General features: G+C 40.9%; 2 protein-coding genes and 1 long non-coding RNA gene across 6 annotated transcripts; 2 read left to right on the top strand and 1 right to left on the bottom strand.

Moving 5' to 3' along the window:
- Positions 1 to 104: 104 nt before the first annotated feature.
- On the bottom strand, positions 105 to 918 carry LOC149118225 (uncharacterized). Its single transcript, XR_016208053.1, has 2 exons — positions 538 to 918; positions 105 to 433 (listed from the first exon to the last, which is right to left on the bottom strand). It is a non-coding gene; the product is annotated as an uncharacterized LOC149118225 (long non-coding RNA).
- LOC110049199 (retinol dehydrogenase 7-like) lies at positions 328 to 4,982 on the top strand. Of its 2 annotated transcripts, XM_020754992.2 has the most exons (5): positions 328 to 418; positions 1,185 to 1,450; positions 2,265 to 2,447; positions 3,294 to 3,533; positions 4,741 to 4,982. In XM_020754992.2, the coding sequence occupies exons 1-5, from the start codon at positions 360 to 362 to the stop codon at positions 4,944 to 4,946; spliced, it is 954 nt and encodes a 317-aa protein (XP_020610651.2). In that variant the 5' UTR covers positions 328 to 359; the 3' UTR covers positions 4,947 to 4,982. The 2 variants fall into 2 exon arrangements, with proteins under 2 accessions (XP_020610651.2, XP_020610642.2); XM_020754983.2 differs by lacking the exon at positions 328 to 418 and having other exon boundaries at positions 1,039 to 1,450.
- Positions 4,983 to 10,912: 5,930 nt separating this feature from the next.
- Positions 10,913 to 19,722, top strand: LOC110050018 (short-chain dehydrogenase/reductase family 9C member 7-like). 3 transcript variants are annotated; one of them, XM_089292114.1, is made up of 5 exons: positions 14,002 to 14,772; positions 15,006 to 15,116; positions 16,058 to 16,240; positions 17,447 to 17,686; positions 18,700 to 19,722. In XM_089292114.1, exons 1-5 carry the CDS (start codon positions 14,448 to 14,450, stop codon positions 18,954 to 18,956), a joined length of 1,116 nt encoding a protein of 371 aa, XP_089148240.1. In that variant the 5' UTR covers positions 14,002 to 14,447; the 3' UTR covers positions 18,957 to 19,722. The 3 variants fall into 3 exon arrangements, with proteins under 3 accessions (XP_020611545.1, XP_089148240.1, XP_020611552.1); XM_020755886.2 differs by lacking the exons at positions 14,002 to 14,772; positions 15,006 to 15,116 and adding an exon at positions 10,913 to 12,374; XM_020755893.2 differs by lacking the exon at positions 15,006 to 15,116 and having other exon boundaries at positions 14,005 to 14,772.
- Positions 19,723 to 19,857: the final 135 nt, after the last annotated feature.

Raw genomic sequence — 19,857 nt, forward strand, 5'->3', positions numbered from 1 at the left:
TATTCGTATTTTTTCAGGAATTTTGTTTCATGTACATCTTTTTGTTTACAACCTCAACTTTTGAAAGTTATCGCTTCCTCGGCTGAGTCCAAGCCTGGCGTCAATTATCAGATTATAAGACATTTATTAGCATTACATGTATTGTCAAAGATCAGTTCATATATTTCAGCAGAGAAAGAAAAATTTCAATATTATTTTTTTGAGCCTTTTATTTGCTCTAGGATCGTATGTCCGTGTGTTACCTGTTAAGTTTACGGCCGCGATTGACCTGGTACTGCACGAAGCATACAATGTAAACAATGTAAACAATATAACACTGAAGAATATTACATAATTTGCATGTCATCAAACACGACGGTATGAGAGCTAAAAGGTTACTGAAGTCAGCTAACTCGGCCAGCGCTTATGTCTTTACAAGGTGAGTTAAGTTCAACTGAAAAATAACAAAAGGAGAAAGGATATTAGCTAAAAGGATAAATTTCATTGGACATGTCGAGACCTAACTCGTTCCGGCTGGTGAACCGATGTGCCACATACCAAAATTGATCTGTTCCGAAATAATGTCACAAATTTGATCCTCTGACTAAATACACTAGTCAGTTTCTGGTAACATACATGGTCACGAAACGACATCTGTAGGTGGTAGCTATTCTTGCACTCATTCTGGGGAACGCGCAGAGGGCTGGTTGCTGTTGCTTTCGTTACCTGATTATTGCGTGACGCTAGTAAAATTAGCAATTTCAAAGGCATGGAAAGTCGATAATGGAATCTATCCTTGTACATCCTTCCCTCGTCAAATTGTGATTTGTAGTTCCTCTGCCGTCTCTCACGATTTAAATAATGTGCTCAAAGGGTGAACGTGTAGAATGATGCAAATATTAGACCACAAGATCGGGATAAATAATCACCGCTGATTACCCAAACAATGTTCCAGAATGTTATGCGTGTGGGCGGGTCGAGCATTATCTGATGTGTTAATTGACCTCTTGACTATTTTGACATAAGAAATCAGCTTTAAATATTTCACGATCTACTAATTGGTTTGTGTCACACATACCGTGTACAAACATCGCTGAACCGAAAACAAACATCGATATGTTTCTGTCATTTTTGGATAGCTCTTCCCTGCTATTTACCTGTTTGATAGCAGCCATAGTTGTGATCTTTACGCTGACTATTTTTAGGTTCTTTTCGAGAAGAAAGGTGGGTGAGTTGGACAAGAAATACGTTCTTATCACGGGCTGCGACTCGGGTTTCGGTCAAGAAACCGCCATTACATTGGACAAGATGGGGATTGGTGTGTTGGCGACTTGTTTAACGAAAGAAGGAGAGCAGAGTTTGAAAGCTGCGACAAGCGACAGATTGAAAACTTTCCAGTTAGATGTTACTAATTCAGAGCAGATTAAAACCCTCTACGAGCTAGTAAAGGAACAACTGCCCTCGGATCAAGGTAACGTATGCTAAACATTCTTTGCAAAAAACTGTAGGACCGCGACGCGTACATATATTCGCCTTGCGCGTTGTTTTTCCCTAGATTTTGAAAAGGAACCGCGCAGCAAATAAACAGAAGTAAAGAACACCAAATTATTACGAATCCGGAAATTTGTAGGAACTGTTAGCAGGGTCAGAGGAATGACATTTGTTAATTAGTTCGTTGTATTGAATAATCTTGTTTATTCCCCTCTCATCTGGGGAACGGGAAGAAGAGAGACCCTGGGCACGAGCTTGCATCCTTGCAACGGAATTGATACTTGCGACAAATTCTTCCATAGATCGACTGCGGAGGCCTTGCCAACAAGTATACCCACAGAGAACTTTGAAAGCTAAGATCAGTGTATCGTTTCTTCCCAACAATCTCTGCCTTCCCTTTAGTCGTCCATGTCATTTGCAATTTCTTTACAGTCCTTATGGGATTTTTCTTTGGTACGACCAAGAAAATCAAGGGAAAAGATAAACCATAAGGAAGAGCAAGGATCTCAGTTGGCTCGACTGGAAGTTGTTTCCATCCTTTTTCTTCTCCCATTAGCCCTTTATGCAGTCGTCACCCAATGCTTCTCGTTTTGGGGAGGAGGGTTGCGTGACGACCGGAGAAACGGCTTTATATGAGACTAGTTCCCCAGCGCACGTTTTCAGTGCGTTTCAATGCTTTATCCTTTATCGTTCCACCATTGACAGCAACAACTGCGCGCACGAAGAATAACTGTAAGTGGAAGAATCAACAGTTGCTTTTTAACTCAGCACAATTACTCCGGTCATTTATTCAGGTCTGTGGGGACTAGTAAACAATGCCGGAATTACTCTAATTGGACCAATAGAGTGGATCCCGCTGGAAAAGTCCAAACGCATTGCTGACGTTAATCTGTGGGGGATGATTGACGTCACAAAAACCTTCCTGCCGCTCGTCAAGAAGGCCCGGGGACGAGTAGTAAACTTATCGAGTATGTTAGGTAAGTGTAAAATAATTTCTTTCATTTTTGGCACTAGAACCATGAATACTGGACACTTTTAGTGCATTTTTCTAATGGCTTTGGAATGGAGGCTATCCATATCGACAAAATTATTTTAGCATTTTTTTCACTGTTAAAGCGATAATCGTTTACATTATATGATCTCTCATTCTGTAGTCAATAAAATATACAAAAAATGTAAAGTATTCGCTGTTCGAGTGGCCCCAATATAACGGACACTCACCTTTTCTGTTTGTTAAACTAGCTTTCATGTTTTAACGATGCCCACAGATTGAGCACGTGTTGACGACTGATGGCATTTTTTCTCATTTCTGTCTTCTACTAAAGTTGAAGTCGACAAAACGCTCCAGCGCGTTCGGTGACAAAATGAAATTACAAAAGTCGTTTCAAATTTTGTTTCTTGAATCTTTTCCTAGGCAATGTTTCGTGCAACGTGTTTAGTAGCTTGCGAACAGGTTCTCTAGTTGAGGATGGGGCGAAGAGAGACCGGGAAGAAAGAGGAGAGAAGAGAGAGGAGGGAAGAAAGAATAGGTGCCACCGCTCCAATCGCCTCTCTCCCCCCCGGTCCCTTAACCCCCCACTCGGCCACTTCACTCTCAGCCAGTTCTTTTGCAGCCCTTCCAGGCGCGGTCAAGCCCTTCTAGCCGGAGTCTACTCACAGGCCACGTGTCTAGCACTTTTGTTGTGATGCAAGTGGCCAACGCAATCCTCACTTCTGAACAAGCAAACAACCACAATTCCTGCAAGTTAGCTAACAATTCAGTTTCGAAAGTAAGTTTACGAGACATCATATACCAAACATAAAATACTTTCGCATTTTTACAGGTCGTGTTTCACTGCCTAACCTCTCTTGCTACTGCGTCACCAAATATGGAGTACAAGCATTTTCCGATGCTTTGAGACGGGAAATGGCCCCGTGGCGAGTACAAGTCAGTATTATCGAACCGGGTTTGTTCAAAACTACCATAGCAAATGAAGATCGGAATATCCAAGTAGTGCAGGAATTGTGGGATGGCCTCAGTCCAGAGTTAAAAGAGGAGTATGGAGAGAGAAAACTAAATCGAAGTAAGATTTTATATTGAGAACATTAAATCTACAAGAATGACTTCATTGTCAATTCGTGTAAACGCAGTGTCTTTGACGAAACACGGTTCCTCTTATATGGCGAACTTTCTATAAGGCGAGTATCCCCTGCAGCTGCTCCAGCTGTTTATTTTAAGAGGTGTCCACCTGAGAACATTGAGTCTGTACCATTGATAATGCGTCCACACTATACCGCTTTCAACTCGTTTAAACGCACTTTGTTTGACGAAACACGCTTTCCTCTATATAGTATATTCTCTTTAAGGTGAGGGCGAGAAAACGCGACGTACTAAGAAAAAAAGAGGGGGTGGTGGGCAGCTCGTGGTCTACGATCAATGGACTAAGAAAGAGATGCGCTTTTCCTAGTGCAGTGGCCTGCTCCACGCGTTCGACTAATCGGGAGCTGCGGGGAAAACGGCGAGAGAAACAAAGTAGGGGAGTGGTTTGGTCTTCCGTACTCTTAGCAACGAGCGAAGGGCTTCTTGCCTGCTGGTCGCGCAAACATTGGGGCAAAAACACAAAATCGACGGAAAAAGCTGTTTCATTCGTACGGGAACTCCCTGGAAAACTGCCATATAAAAAGGTCGGGAATGCCCTTCGTCTCGCTTAGGGGCGTAAATCAACGATTTTGGCCTCACTTAGGGTTTTAAAGACGAAACGCCACTATTAATTCTTGGCCGACAAAATATCTTTAAATGTGCACTCAGACAAATGATAATAAAAAAACGCCGTCATTTCTCTTTTTATTAGCATCTTTTAGGGCTCAAACAAAGCTCGAGCCACGCCTAGATTGGTCTCTTCAATTTTAGGAGTTAAATTCAAATTTTCCGAAGAGCACCCCGGACCTTTTCACATGGGAGTCCACCCTCGGGAGGCAGGAGAGGGGGCAGGGACACATGCTACGCATGTTACAGCACCCATCTCCAATTTTTTCTCTGGTCGATTTTTTCCTCTAACCGAACGTCTACAAAAGGCTAGTAATTTAATATCAAACGCGCTGAATGAATGAAATGTTTTCATTATGGTTCAGGTAATTAGCCATCTGATTGGAACAATTTTCATCCTCAAACATGGTTCATTTGCGATCAGACCAACCACGTATCAGCTTAACACAGTATCTGGTGGCTTTCCTGAGCTAACACGGCACTGCTCAAGTTTGGTAATTGTTTTTCCTTTTCTCCCTCTACAGTTAAAAAGGGAATTAGCAAATCTTCCAGGACAGCCTCTTCAGACACTTCCAAAGTGGTGGACGCTGTAATCGATGCCTTGATTTCCCAGCGACCTCAAACTCGCTATCTCGTTGGCCTGGATGCAAAAGTGTCCATCTTCATTTCATTTTTGCCCACTTTCATCGCTGATTACCTTTTCCGGAAAAGTATGAACGTTAAAAGATAACGTGTATTAAATGGAGTTATGAGCCTATTTCTTTAAGTAATTGTTGTAGTTGTTTTGAGACTTTTCTAACTCCCACGATTCACTGATCATTAAGTGTCCCGTGTCCCGCAAGAAAAATTTCCTCGGAAGCCATACAATAAATCCTTTATTGACTAAGCTTGTTCGGTCAATATGGCTGGATATTGGCCTCGTTCTTTTTTGGCGTGTTAATGGACCTCGACTCCGTCTCGGTCCGTAAACATGCAAAAAAGAACGTGGCCAATATCCAGCCATCTTGACCTCACGCTTGGTCGATAACCCAGAATGTAATGCACTCTATCTTTATAGGAACACATATTAAATTCATTCAAAAATGCTACCACAAATTATGCTTAGTACGTGATTTGTAGTGCCCCTGCCGTTCGTGTCGCCAGCGGTCAATCGCGAGCGTGCTCCTTTGCCAGCGTTTCTTCATTATTTTCATTGTTTAATCTGCACTTGCAATCAAAGGAGAAGAGAGTCGGAGATCTGCAACGCGTCTGCCATCTTGGAAATTTCGTCTAAGCTCAATAGACCGATTTCGATATATTAAAATTCAGCTTAACACAATAGACCTAAGCACGAGGCTCTGGAGGGTGAACCTTTCAAACTCTGTAGTTACTCCCCCAGAGCCTCGTCCTGAGGTCTATTGTTTTAGGCTGAATGTTAATATACTGAAATTGGTCTATTTATTAATGAACTTGAATGAATGAATATATATGAAATTTTGGGCTTTTAAAATTTTCATGTCCCCATTGATTTTATAGGTGTTCAGTAGGGGGCCAATGGGTGAAAGTGTAGAATGATACAAATTGAACCATGAGATCGAGGTTAATAATCACCGCTGAACGGCGTTGACAAAACCAGGATCGGACCGGATCACGGATCGGATCAAGGAAAAAAATTCAAACTTCAAAATTTTGTTAAGCAAATTACACTAGAGTGACTACTGTGAGCAGAACGTTTTATTTAATTCAGGTGTGATATTCCTTTATTCTTTTATAATATCAAGCCAACTGGGAGCTGGTCACAGATGAATTTTTTTCAGGTTGTTGGGTTTTGATTGCGATGATCAATCATGTCTTCATATCTTTCTCCGCAGTTCAACTATATGATATTTCGTATATTCACTTACACTCTTCACCATCTACGGGTATATTACGAACTCACAATGTGACCAACTCCCAGTTGGCTTGATAGCTCATTTGGTAGAACGCTGCACCGGTATCGCAGAGGTCATGGGTTCAAGTCCTGTTCAGGCCTGAATTTTTTTTCAGGCTTTAATTTCACGACTGCTTAAGTTGTGTGTATAATTGCGATGATCAATCATGTCTTCATATCTTTCTCTGCAGTTCAGATAAATGATATTTCGTATATTCACTTGCATCAAAGGTAAACTGTCATAAAACGAGTCAGCATGGTAATAATAGGACGAACGTATGAATCGAAACACAAAAACTAAAAACACTAAAAAAATTATACACCTGATGATTTCAAACAATTTCTGTTTTTGAGACAAGTCTATACTTTTACAAGATGTGAGTTTGGAATACGATACTTTGCACTGGAATAAAACGAAACAAACCATTTGTATTTCAAGGAAATATAGCTGTGTTACAAAAAATTATAGGAATAACATGGATAGTGTGAACGATAACGCAACCCGAGAATAAACAACATTTCAGGAGTTACGTCACGATTTTTAGAGTCATTTTAGGGTTGTAAAGAGTTGCCTTTAAATAGAATAAAACCTTAAAATGATCGTGTTCTAGGATAGAAAACACTTAAGAGGCAAGAACAAATCAAAACGGAATGAGGATCGTTAAGGATGGCAAAGATTAACGAGGACTGCAAATGACGAACTTGAAAAACTAGGCTAGTTTTTTCAAGACGCGCAAATCGTGACGTAGCTCCTTTAAAGCAAGCCATGTCCATAAGTTTTCGTACTTAAGATTTCTCATCAACTGTAACACCAACTGTAACGCTCACATCTGATACGAAAATGTAGCCAAGAATCAGCTACCGATGCGAACAACAATTTCAAAAACGAGAATGGGAGGTTCACGCAAGCTTCGAGCCAACTAACGTTCAAATATAACTACATCTGCCTGTTCATTACAATTTAAACTCGTCGTAAATTAAGCGGTTATGTGGCTTTTTAAATGACCTCAGCTCTTGTCATTCTCTGTAATTAGCATGTCATTGTGTCAAATTCGGGATTCTTATTTTCATTTAACATATTTCAGTCTTCCACTTTTATTTTTTGTTTATTATTATCTTATAAACGATTTGATTTTTTGGGGGGATTTTTTTTTCTTTAAAACTTTGTTTTTTTTTCCTGCGATCTGAACTGTGATCCGATCCGTGATCCGATCCGTGATCCGATCCGTGATCCGATCCGTGATCCGGTCCGTGATCTGATCCGTGATCCGGTCCGGTCCGATCCTGGTTTTGTCGACGCCTACCGCTGAAAGCTCCCGAATAGCCATCTGATGCCCGATTTAGGACGCATGCAGTGAGCAAACTATTTTGTGACGCATCACACATCACGCAAGTAGGTCACGTGATTCACGTATCATCTCATCTCTATCATCTTGTCATCGGACGTCTGTTCAAACGCCTGACTAAGCACACTGTTCTCTAAAATTTTCTTGTCAAAATCTTTGTGATGCCTTGTGATGCCTTGTGATGCCTTGTGATGCCTTGCGATGCCTTGTGATGCCTTGTGATGCCCTGTGATGTCCTGTGATGAGTTGTAATTTCCTGTAAAACAATCTTGACACTTTGTGAATACCTTCCTGGGGGCTGTACGTTCCAATACCTAAGCGACAAATTGAAAACTTTCCAGTTAGATGTTACTAATTCACAGCAGATAAAAATCCTCTACGAGCAAGTAAAGGAACGATTGCCCTCGGGTCAAGGTACGGTGATGTGCGCCAAACATACTTTCCAAAATATGTAGGATTGCAGGGTACATATTTTAGCCTTACGCGTTTTCCCCCTACATTTTGAAATGGAACCGTGCAGCAAATGTGCAGAGTTTAAGTAAACAAAATTATTACTATTCCAGAAATGTCTAGGAACTGTCTGAGCAGGGCCAGAGGAATGACATTTGGCATATATAGTCAATTACCTGGTTGTATTGTTCAATCTTGTTCCCAGAGTCTGCCTTAATTAGTGATTAGACTACGTGTTTATCAGCCCGGTGTGAGCACATCGTAAGGCTATAAGCTGTCATATAAGGTTGATTACCTGAGCTAACAGATCACTGAGTTTCTTAATGGCATTTCTTTTCACTTTTTTCAACAATAAAACAGGGTGTCAGTAAATCCTGCAGGATGGCTTCTTCAGAAACTTCTAAAGTTGTAAACGCTAGAATCGATGCCCTGACTTCGCAACGACCTCAAACGCGCTATTCTGTTGGCCTTGATGGAAAACTGTTTATCTTCATTTCATTTTTGCCCACTTTCATCGCTGATTTCTTTTTCCGAAATGTCTGAACGAGAAATATGCTAACGTGCATTAAATGGAGTTATGAGCTTATTTCTTCAAGCAATTGTTTTTTTTTTATTGTTTATTTCTCATTGAGTTAGCTTTGTATTATACATCAATAGCCTTGGAGTAAATCGCCAGATTTCAGACGCGACAAAACTTAATTTTCACGCACTTTATACTAGCAACGAAACAATGGCCGTTTTTATACTAAAGACGCATTATCCGTCTGGACGAACTTGGGCGAACATTTGTAGTTCGTCTGGTTATGCGTCTTTAGTATAAAGACGGGCACAAGACGTATTATGCGTCTAGACGAACTATACTTCGAAATTCGTCTTGAACGACGAACTAGGAGAGATAGTTCGTCTAGACGCATGAATACGCCTTGTGCCCGTCTTTATACTATTAAAAGACGCATAACCAGACGAACTACAAATGTTTGCCCGAGTTCGTCCAGACGGACAATTGGTCTTAAGTATATTGTACAGATATTCTCTGCGGTGTATAATGATATATTATTTCTAGTTTTTCAGTAATGTTTTTCCAGTCTCCCGATTCGCGGCAAAAATGTGGTGTTTTCCAAGTCAGAAATGTACCAAGAATTATTATGCGCGTGCATTCTCTATTTATATCACGAGAATTTAACCCTTAAAAATTGAGTAAGTGTAGTCAGGAGATGACATAATCGATAAAAGTGCCGTTTTTTGTCACTGACTTGTATATTTTAGCAAGACGTTTCGGCTAACTCTTAAGCCTTTATCCAGGGCGGAAACATATAAGCGCCCTGCTTCATCAGTTGAGAAACCGCTTATGTTACGCGCGATTTAAAAACTTTTTAAAATTGAAACGTTACGCGTGCTTTATGCGGGTGACTCGAGAGAATTTTAAGTGCGTGCTAAGCACTTTTATAACATAACTAAAGCAAAGCGCTAGCCCTGGTTGGTTAATTTAGCATCTACTATTTGCCCATGGGTGTACGCTGCTGACGTGTGTGCTAATGTTTACAAAGCAAATCTTTTGACAGACATTGTTTCCAAAGTAATGGCCGACGTTCTTCTGCCAGAAATGCGAAACTGTCTTCACAGTTGTCTGAAGATGAAACTTTATCGAGCTACTGGTGTGCAGTCGGTTGTCATGAATGAATTTTCGCGCGCTTGTTTTCTCTTGTCATGTAAGACTACACGAACATTTTTTTGTGATGTAGCTCAATAAAAGGACTTCTGTTGTTCCAATGTCTCAATGTTATGTTATAAAACAAATGGTAAACGCCATAGCGTGCACTATTGAGTTATAGATGCACTTGGGAGGTTTGCTAAGCACTCAAGAAGCTAGAGTCGCACTCGGTTATCGCCTCGTGCGACTCTTACGCTTCTTTCGTGCTTAGCAACCTCCCGCGTGCATCCATAACTCAATAGTACACGCTATGGCGTTTTCCATTTGTTAAGTAGACTTCAGGGATAGTTAATTATAGTTTGTAACATTACTGAAACTATTCTGTACAGACATAAATTACTTACAGAAACACGCCCACTGTTTATAGGAAGGCCTCTCAAAATTGCAAAATACTTTATAAGCCTTGTGTGCATAACATATATAGTGCTGTGGATATTGATATGAGAAAATAACGTGTTTGGGCCTTAATTAATGAGGATATTTAGCCCGAAAGCTAATCAGAATTAAACAGGATGAAGCTAACCCATCATGAGCATATCAACGTAACGTTGAATTCAGTTTCGAAATGTAATATCTCTTACTAACCTCGTTTTCTCGGTCCGTATAGTAAGTTACGGACCGAGGTTTTTCCCCTTCGATTTATGGCCCAAGCGCGGGTCATAAATCGAAGGGGGAAAAAACGAGGATCAGTAACTTACAGTACGAACCGAGAAAACGAGGTTAGGAAGATATCATTTATTATATCTGTACTGTGTGCCTGACGGGTTCGGAATCACGCGGACTCGGAAAGGCTTCAAATTTCTGACGCACCTCGAAAGCAACACGAGTCAGTTTGAAACTGTTTTTAAGTCGTCAGCACGCTTTATTACATAATTTAGAGTATAAAAAAGTTTTAAACTTTCACTTACTATAAAAGTTAAGAACACTCGTCGATAAATCACGAAACAGTTTGGCAACAAAACCAACTTTAAATTTTAGCGGGCCGTACAGGAGAGTACGGCCCGCTAAAATTTATTTATTTGTAATTATGATCTTGTAAATTCTTTTAGTTGTTTACAGTAGTAGAAATAAACTGTTGTTGTTGCTAAACTGACCAATCACAGCTCGCGTACTAACTGAGAGATATAATAAAATAAGTTATCAATACTGTTTTTGACTTTGGCTATTAAATCTCAAAATATAACTTGAAAGCACTTCAGACTAAAAAAGGTTTTTAATTGAGCAATATAACTCTAATGAATATTTCATAACTCTCTTGGCATGGGTACTTTTTACACGAACATGATGTATGACACGCGAGATGTCTTCACCGTCTTGAACTTGGCACTCACGTTTACGCTTCGCCCTATTTTGTGAAACATTTCTCTTCAGCCGCCTTTCTTGAAGCCTAGCTTTCATAGCTGGAGAAGACTCCGAGTATGCCTCTCTTGTTTGGGTTTCTGAGACAAGCAGGGGTGACAAACGCACCAACGAAAAAACAAACGCAAAATCGATACAAGAGAGCAGAGAGTAACTTTGCCAAAAGAGCAGCGCGAGGGGAAAAAAGGGAAGAAGGGCAGCCTATTGTAGGACAACAGCAAACTGAACTTTTACAGAATACACGCGAATGTACTTTTAAAGTTTAATGCAGTATATAGAGCCAATTTGATCGGGCCATGGTTTGTGTTCCGTGTGCCAAAACGCAGTTGAACTGATTCGGCCAAGAATTCGACAATATTAGTCAGCGAGTGCACAATCGCGGGAAATTTTCCTGGTGTTCCCGCGATAAGACAGCCTGTTAGCACAGAAGAGACGCCCTCGCATTGGTTTATTGCGAATTTGGGTACGGCCAAGAAAGAAATTCAGTCTTTTGTCAACAAAAAGCACGTCGGTAGGCTTTAAAGCGTGCTATTTACTTGGTGGCAGAAGCACGTCCGCAACATATCAGGATAACCAGCGATGTTTACAGAAGCCGAGCAGAACTTTCGTTTTGCGTCTTTGTTTGTCAGGGGTTACATACACTGTTTGTATTTTAAATACACTGAAAGGCATTTGACTGTGACTCTTATTTGCCCTCATTCGAAACGTCTGATCGTGTTCAATCGGTTTTTTCTTGAAATTCCACGAAGAGCAAGGGCGGCCTACAATTTTGCCGGCGGGCAACGTCTACCAATATCATGATCATCATCAATGTCAATACCGATCAGATATCGCTCATTTTATATACTGAAGAAGGGCGGCTAAGCCCGCAGGCCAAACGCTTATGGTCAACCAGCTACTATTTGACAGTTTCAAGAGCCCTATATTTAGTTTATCGTCATAGTGTCACGCATTTTGTGAGTTTTTGCTCATTTCTGCTGATCACTTAGATCTATCTGTTATAGTCATTTTAGACGCTTATCACAGAGTGGAGGAGAATTTCTCAAGTTATGTTGCTAGTTGCTATCGCGATAGCGGTGGTTGCATTTTCCACGCTTTTAATCATTTTGCGATTTTCGTTGACGACAAACAAAGCCAATTTGAATGTAAAAGGAAAGTTTGTTCTGATAACGGGCTGCGACTCGGGCTTCGGTCGTGAAACAGCCATTAAACTGGACAAGATGGGTGTCTGTGTGTTGGCGACTTGTTTAACGAAAGAAGGAGAGCAAAGTTTAAAATCGGCGACGAGCGATAAATTGAAAACATTCCAGATGAATGCGACAGACTCACAACAGATAGAGGAAGTCTTCTGCAGAGTGAATAAACTTCTTGGTGGCAAATCAGGTAAGATTGAAAACTTTTTTTCGTATGGTAAATCTTTTATCCGTTGTTGCATCGCAATAATTGGACAAAGCAGCAAACTGTTTTGCTTGTCAAAGTTTTCATACTTTGCATGTTAATGCACCACAAGAAATAGGCGTCTGTGTATATAAACGAGAGACGATGATAGTCTCTTAGCATGCATAAACCAGTAATTACAATTACCATAAACCATGTGAGTTGTGGTTTCGCTAAAATTACATCATGGCACAAGGAGCAGTGTTTATTTGGAAATCAAAAATTTCCCCTACGTACCGTATTTGTTGATTTATCAAGCACGGTTTGTAAACTTTAGAGGTGCTCAAAAGGAGGGGGGGGAGCACCGCGGTCAATTTGGACTCTACTGAAAGGGGAAGGGGACAAAAATATTCGGACCTTCACGGCAGCTTGTATTTTACTCCCCGTCCTCCCCGTCCCCCTCACTTCGATCCGCCGGAACCATAAGATAGGTAGCGACGCAAAAGGGCTAAACTATTTCGTGCTCTTTTTTCAGTTTTCAGTCTATTAGTCCTGCCATGTAGATCGCACCCATATGCAACTCAACGTACGTCACATTGATCAGTCTAATTTAATTTTCTTTCCAAATCCCCGCCGTTCACTTTCCTCATCTCCACGTTCCACACGCCTTACAGGCAAGCTACAGCCTGTTATAGACTGCGAGCAGTCTCTCTTTTGCTCAAAAAACCCGCGGGGAAGAGTGCAAACGAACAGAGGCAAGCGGCGAAGCCTCGAGCCGCGAGTAGCGCGGGCGTCGCAGAAGACGAGCGAAAAGAGACACTGCACTGGTTTCGGCTTTTTCTTCGGGTAGAAGAGCGTAGAACGCGTCATCAGAGAGGATTGTAAAATCAAGAAATTATACCATAATTATTGCATGTATTTGGATAATTTTGACCGCATAATAAGGGCACATAAGTCCGGCTTCATAATTTTACTCCCTCACTTGTGAGAGTCCGAGTTACTGTGGCAGTATGGAAGTCTGTTAGTGTGCATTTGGAAGTGTAGCAGTCAGTTGGAAGTCTGGAAGTTTAGCAGTGCAAGGAAAATATGATGATGTAATGTGGAAAAAAATTATTGAGATACCATGAACCAAATTAATAGATACGGCTATAAACAGAACTGTTATATATTTTACAAAATATTTCAATCAAAAAATATATCATTGCATACAGTATCAAAAACACTTTTACACTCAGTCTCAAAACAAAATTGGAAAGTCAGTTTACTTATCACTTGATTCGGTGTATAGTAATTTAACCACAAAATATACAGTATGAATAAAAACCTCGAAACACCATAACAAGGTCCTTCAAGAAATTTACTGGTAATTTCTTGAAGCATATCATAGGACCAGAAACAAAACTGTTATTGTTCGGTATATGCAATAGACCATTTTACAGTTGTCTGTTCAGTGACCTGGCCTTTGTATGGCAGCGAGGCTAGAGTTGACCTTGTTTTGATACAGACCTCACTGCTTTTGTTGTGTAAAACAAGTTGTTCTGATGCTAACAAGGTGCATTTACATGACCAAAGCAGTGAGGTCTGTATCAAAACAAGGTCAACTCTAGCCTTGCTGTCATACAAAGGCCAGGTCACTGAGCAGACAACTGTAAAATGGTCTATTAGTATAGGTAATCATACGGTTTCGAGTTCAATTTGGAATTAATTTGCACGAGTGAGTTTTTCAAAAATTGCACTAGCCGCTTCGGCGAGTGCAAAAAAAGTCATCATGCTTTGATATAAAATGAACAAGAACGCACGAACGAATTCGGTTTTAGCCGCGCACTTTTCTCCAAAGACTAGACTCAAAAATTCTAAACTTGTGAAATTTTATAGTATTAGCATATTTTCTGGCATCAGTGAGCTAGGGTTTAATTTGTGACCTTGTCTGCACCTATATTGCAGCTGTGGGTGGTCATATTTCACACAAATTACAGATAACCTGTGTATTCACAGGCCGGTTTCTGTGTAATCTCAATTCGTGAGTTGTGACTGACGAAAACTACCATCGCCGGAACGAAAGATTTCTCGTCCGCCGCCATGTGGCTTGTGATTATGACGATAGCAATTGCTGCATTAATCGTCGTTTTGATGATACCTTGGTGGACGCGCAAAGTTAATTTGAATATAAACGGAAAGTTTGTTCTAGTCACGGGTTGCGACTCGGGCTTCGGCCGTGAAACAGCCATGAAACTGGACAAGATGGGAGTCCATGTGTTGGCGACTTGTTTAACGAAAGAAGGAGAGCAGAGTTTGAAATCGGTGATGAGCGACAAACTGATAACATTCCAGATGGATGTGACAAACTCACAACATATAGAGGAAGTCTTTCAAAAAGTAAAGAAACTTCTCGATGGCAAATCAGGTAAACAGAACTCTTTTATCCGATAAATGATGTGCTTACTTAGAGCGACTATTCAATAGCGAGTTCCGGTAGTCTGCGAGCAGAGTAAAGAAAGAGCTTGCTCACAGGTTAAAGATCCAGGGATGAAATTCAGTCGTGATGTTTAATTTAGATTTGTTTAGATATTATCGAATATATAAAAAAACAAACGCTGTTGTTGTATATGAGTAACTTATATGTTTTTGTTTGGAAAGCAATCGGTCTCCGGAACCTCAATCAGTTCTCAAGCATCATGACCAGATCTTCTTCTTCGAGCTTCTTTTTGACTGCCTATGCCACGACAACCTGTCATCGTTCGAGATCAAGTATGAAAAGTTAATTTCATGCTCATTTTGTTACGAAATGACTCAGACCTTTCAACGATCTTGTTCGTGACCCACTCCAGCAGCGTTGAAGTCTGAAATGTCAGTCGTCTCCCGCCTTCAGCTTAATCCCTGGAAGAGACACTCTCCATGCCCGGGGGATTAGGCTGAGGGCGCGAGAAGACTGATATTTTAGCCAGGCTATCAGCGTTGCCGCCCGGGGAAATGATTTTGAACGAGCGGGGATTCTTTTGTAAACAAGAAACCTCAGCCTGTGAATACAACCAACTCTCCAGGGTGGTCTGGTTACGACAACGAAATTAACCCGACGATCAGGCGTTCTTTTGAGAAAGAAACAGAACGTTTGATCGAAGGTCATGAGAAGATTAAAGACAATGATATTATTTGACTTCAGAAAACTGTCACCAATTAGTTCCTGATCGTTGTCTCTGCACAATTTTCTACGAGCAGCATCTTTTTATTGCGTTATAACCAAGGAAAGGATGCTAGCTCTGTGTTTGTGTCGTGTACCAGAAAGTAGATTAGGAGAACAAGTTTTAAGAGTGAACTTGTGTTGTGTCACAAAGCTCCGCAGGGCATCCATGTAGTACAACTAGGTGAATCGTTACCCCCACTCTTGATGTAGATTGTGTGTAGGAGGCAGACAAAGTCACAAATTTAGGATGGTAAAAATAGGGGTTCTCTTAATCACGAATTTCGTTATGTTTCAGGGTTTGTGAAACGGACAGCTCCACTGTGAAACGATTCACGTTTTTCGCTATACACTCACAAGGAGAACGCAACGCGCGCTTACATTTTATTTCCTTAATTCTTGTTACCATGATAGTGGGAAAAAAGGAATAGATCTGTAGTGAAATCGAAAGAGCTGGACTTATTTTTTCCTTTGAGTGAATAGAATAACATTAACCTTCGTTCTACTTCAGGCCTATGGGGACTGGTCAACAATGCTGGGATGTTAAGTATTGGACCCGCAGAGTGGGTACCACTTGCTGATTTCAAGAAAGTAGCAGATGTTAACTTGTGGGGAGTGATGGACGTGACAAAGACATTCCTACCACTGGTAAAAAAGGCCAAGGGACGCGTCGTGTTTGTCGGCAGCGTAGCAGGTAAACACAAACCAAGCGAGGATGAAATGTAAGAAAGATAATCCTCCATATAGTCCTTTGCTTTTAAGGCTATCCCCGTCAAGTTATTTTCAGACCATTCTCCATATGATTTCGGAACTCTTAGGAGAGTCTAGAACTAGCCAATCCTGTGAGGCGAATTTTTCTCTCGTGGACAGTCCAGGTCGTTTCACACAGCGTCCTCAACGAAACCATCCAGAACTGGGTACCATCTCTGAAAATAGCTTGAGAAGGATGACCTAAGTAATGAGGCCTATATGGAACATGAACATTCTTACCCTTCACCCGCTCCAACCTCGTTCCCAGGGGTCTCTAATCTTCCCGCTCCGAGACCCTGGGAACGAGGTTGCACACGCTCTTAAAGGAACTCACTCCTACAGCGAATCAGCCTATTTTGATAAGCCCATTTGATCGGTGGGTTTTCCACAAACCACATTTATCAGACGAATAAACGTCTAAAAGTGGAAACAAATGAAACTTTTTTAATTCTAACACGTTTCTTACTACGAATAGTAGCAAGAAGTTGTTTAGTAATTTTACAAGCGTGGTAATTGCAGGGACGAATAGCGATAGCTTATTTTGGAACAGCCGAACTCCACAAGATGCTTCCAATGAGCAGACCTCTTTGGTGTCAAAATTTCAGCTTAATGAACTAAATATTAGCCAATTTCTGGTATGATGCGCTACTTAGCACTCGTTGATGAATATGGTTAGTAAAGAGCAGAAGTATATCCAGATTTAAATTTACGGTGATCAAAGTTAACATGTGAATTTTTCTTACTAGTTTCAGCGTATTTTGTAGTTCCAAAAATAACGAAAAACTCAGTAAAAGTAAGCCTAATGCCAGTTCTAGGTACTGATTATCGCTCTGTTTTAATATGGGGGCGCGGTGACTTCATGGTTACAGCGCTCGTCTCCGGATTTAGCGATCTGGGTTCGATCCCTGGCTGGGGACATTGTGTTGTGTTCTTCGGCAAGACACTTTAGTTTCACAGTGCCTCTTTCCACCCAGGTGTATAAATGAGCACCAGAGAATTTAATGCTGGGGGGGTGACCCTGCGATGGACTAGCATCCCATCCAGGGGGAGTAGAAATACTCCTGGTCGCCTCATGCTACAGAAACCGGAGATAAGCGCCGCATAGTTGGTCACTTGGCTCCTATCCAGACATTTTTTTAATATCTTCTAGGTGTAGTTTCGCCCCAAGCGTTCTCTCCATACTGTATTACCAAATATGGCGTTGAGGCATTTGCGGATTCTTTGAGACGCGAGATGCGCCCGTTTGAAGTGCAGGTCAGCGTTATTCAGCCTGGTGCTACGCAGACTCCGATGTTGAATGATGAACTATTGGCATCTCGCTTAAAAGAACTATGGGATAACCTACCATCAGACAAACGACTGGAATACGGCGAAGAATATCTTAAGAACGGTAAGCGATGACGAAATATACTGTTGTTTCTTTTAACTAATCACAAGCAATGCTAAAACCACGTTTGACTTGGTTTACTCACGTTTTATGTCCCCGTTCCCTGTTTCCCATTACATTTCCTCAGTGAAGGGTGGTACCTTCGGACGAGGCAGAGTTTTCCCTTCCTTGGAACCGGTTTCATGCTGTTTTGTTCAGAGCGGTTGTCACAATTTCATGCTTGTGTTCTTTGTTAGAAAAACACAGAACATGTAGAAAACCACCAGTACATGAAAGATTCTCAATATTGTTGAGCTGTCTAATCATTACCAGCCTGCCCAGCAGGTGCCCCAGTAATTGGGAGTGAGATCAAGCGGCAGGCGAAGCGCAGGCGCAGACACCCTCGTGTCGCACTGCTGCCTATGCGCCCTAGTTACTTGATATCAGGCCTTTGGACTGAACGTTCTATTAAGACCAACATCATAACGGGAGTACACTCAATTCTGTCTTAACGTCGAACAATAATGCAGGGTAAAGTATAGTAAGTTTTTGTCGCGTTGCAGACTTTAGCTTCGTACCTCTCCAAGACATACAGCTCTCTTTTAAAATCGGCTAGTTAGCTGATTTTGAGGGCGTCCCCTTTACTTCCGCGGGCACTTAGTTGCCTATAATTTTATAAGCTATGAAGGGATTTTCGCCCCACAGGGTATGGGTTTTGGGTTGTTTCTGTGTAAATATGAGCCATACATTTTGTCATTTTAGACTCAGTTTCGCCTTTGGTCTGAAATTGAGAATGGGCTTCTAGGACAAAATGGGCTTCTGAAGGCTGTGAACTATAACTTGAGTTGTGTGAAAGTATTGTTCGCAACCTCGACCTCAGACTCTCTCTAACGTGCCTCCGTTGTCTCCGGTGAGGTAAAGGAGAGAGAGTCTGGGATCAAGGTTGTATTAACCAGTGCCCCTTGCCAGTGAGATAGGAGGGGTGACTGGCCTTTCAGACTGAAGAATTGCTTGTTAACAAATGTGTTTTATTTCAGCCATCCAGGGATTTCGTGATTGGTGCAAATCTGGTTCCAATAAAGTGAGTCACGTGATCGACGCGATTGTGTCGCCGTTGACCTCACAGTTTCCGAAGGAGCGATATGTGATTGGCTGGGACGCGTGGCAATTGAAACTAAGTTCCCATCTGCCTGAAGTGCTGCAAGATCTCCTCGTCAAAGATTTCCCGTTCAAAATCGTGACACCGCCTGCCCAAGATGTCCCTGAATGTCACGTTAACGGTACAACCCACTGACTACTGATAACACTAGAGGAGCTGCGTGGATTGAGAAAATCAATACTTTCTTTTAGTCAAAAATTACTTTAACACTGACTAGCTCAGCATGGACTTTTCTTGGTCAAATATGTTACAAAGGTCGCCGCTGAGGATACACTCTTAATTTTTTGTATTAAAGCACATCTAATTTTAAGGCCAAACGTTCACAGTTTTTTCCTTCGCTCTTTGAGCCTTTCAGTGAAGTTACCGTTACCATTTTTAATCGTTTATTCTTTGGAAGTTTTTTCTCATAGCTTCCAATAGCTGTAAATGAAAAAATACAACTGATAGAAACCAAAGTTCAACCTTTGTAAGGAATTCGAATCTGACTGTTTTCTTTGTAGTTCATTTGGGTTAATCTCAGCACCAACCGACACCGTACTTATGAAAAGGTTCTCACAAGAAAAGACTGTAATTATCACTTAAGTTACGAATTACTTTACTAAAGCAGTAAGTCGATTTGAAGAATGTTTTTTTCAGCCGTGGAATATTTATGTACAGGAGAGCTAATATACGTATATGCATATATCTCTGTTCATTTTATAAAGTTTAAATTGTAAAAATGTAACACAAACAGCGGTGATAAACATTTTAAAAACATGCATTTTATGAACTTGACGTTTTTAAAATGTTTATCAGTTTGTGTTATATTTTTAATCAAGCCACGATGGCCGAAGACCAAGAGTTTAAATTGTAAAACTGAGTTATTTGATTAATGACAACAAAGAACTAAAGCAATGGCTAATTTGTAGTGTTTTGTTTTCGTAATACCTATCTACTTTTAAATTTTTTTACGCTCGAACAAACTGAGGTCAACATATTCAATTGTAAATTTTATGCTAATCTACAGCTTTTGGTGATGAGAGACACTTGATACGGT

This window comes from Orbicella faveolata, unplaced genomic scaffold (genome assembly GCF_042242905.1).
Source record: "Orbicella faveolata isolate gen_17 unplaced genomic scaffold, um_ofav_v1 contig_1, whole genome shotgun sequence".
Taxonomy (NCBI): Eukaryota; Metazoa; Cnidaria; class Anthozoa; order Scleractinia; family Merulinidae; genus Orbicella; species Orbicella faveolata.

Coding starts and splice junctions, on each gene's coding strand:
- LOC110049199 (XM_020754983.2), top strand. CDS start 1,096: ATGTTTCTGTCATTTTTGGATAGCTCTTCCCTGCTATTTACCTGTTTG. Junction 1,451..2,264: donor ACAACTGCCCTCGGATCAAG/GTAACGTATGCT, acceptor TCATTTATTCAG/GTCTGTGGGGACTAGTAAAC. Junction 2,448..3,293: donor AAACTTATCGAGTATGTTAG/GTAAGTGTAAAA, acceptor GCATTTTTACAG/GTCGTGTTTCACTGCCTAAC.
- LOC110050018 (XM_089292114.1), top strand. CDS start 14,448: ATGTGGCTTGTGATTATGACGATAGCAATTGCTGCATTAATCGTCGTT. Junction 14,773..15,005: donor ACTTCTCGATGGCAAATCAG/GTAAACAGAACT, acceptor TTGTTTGGAAAG/CAATCGGTCTCCGGAACCTC. Junction 16,241..17,446: donor GTTTGTCGGCAGCGTAGCAG/GTAAACACAAAC, acceptor AATATCTTCTAG/GTGTAGTTTCGCCCCAAGCG.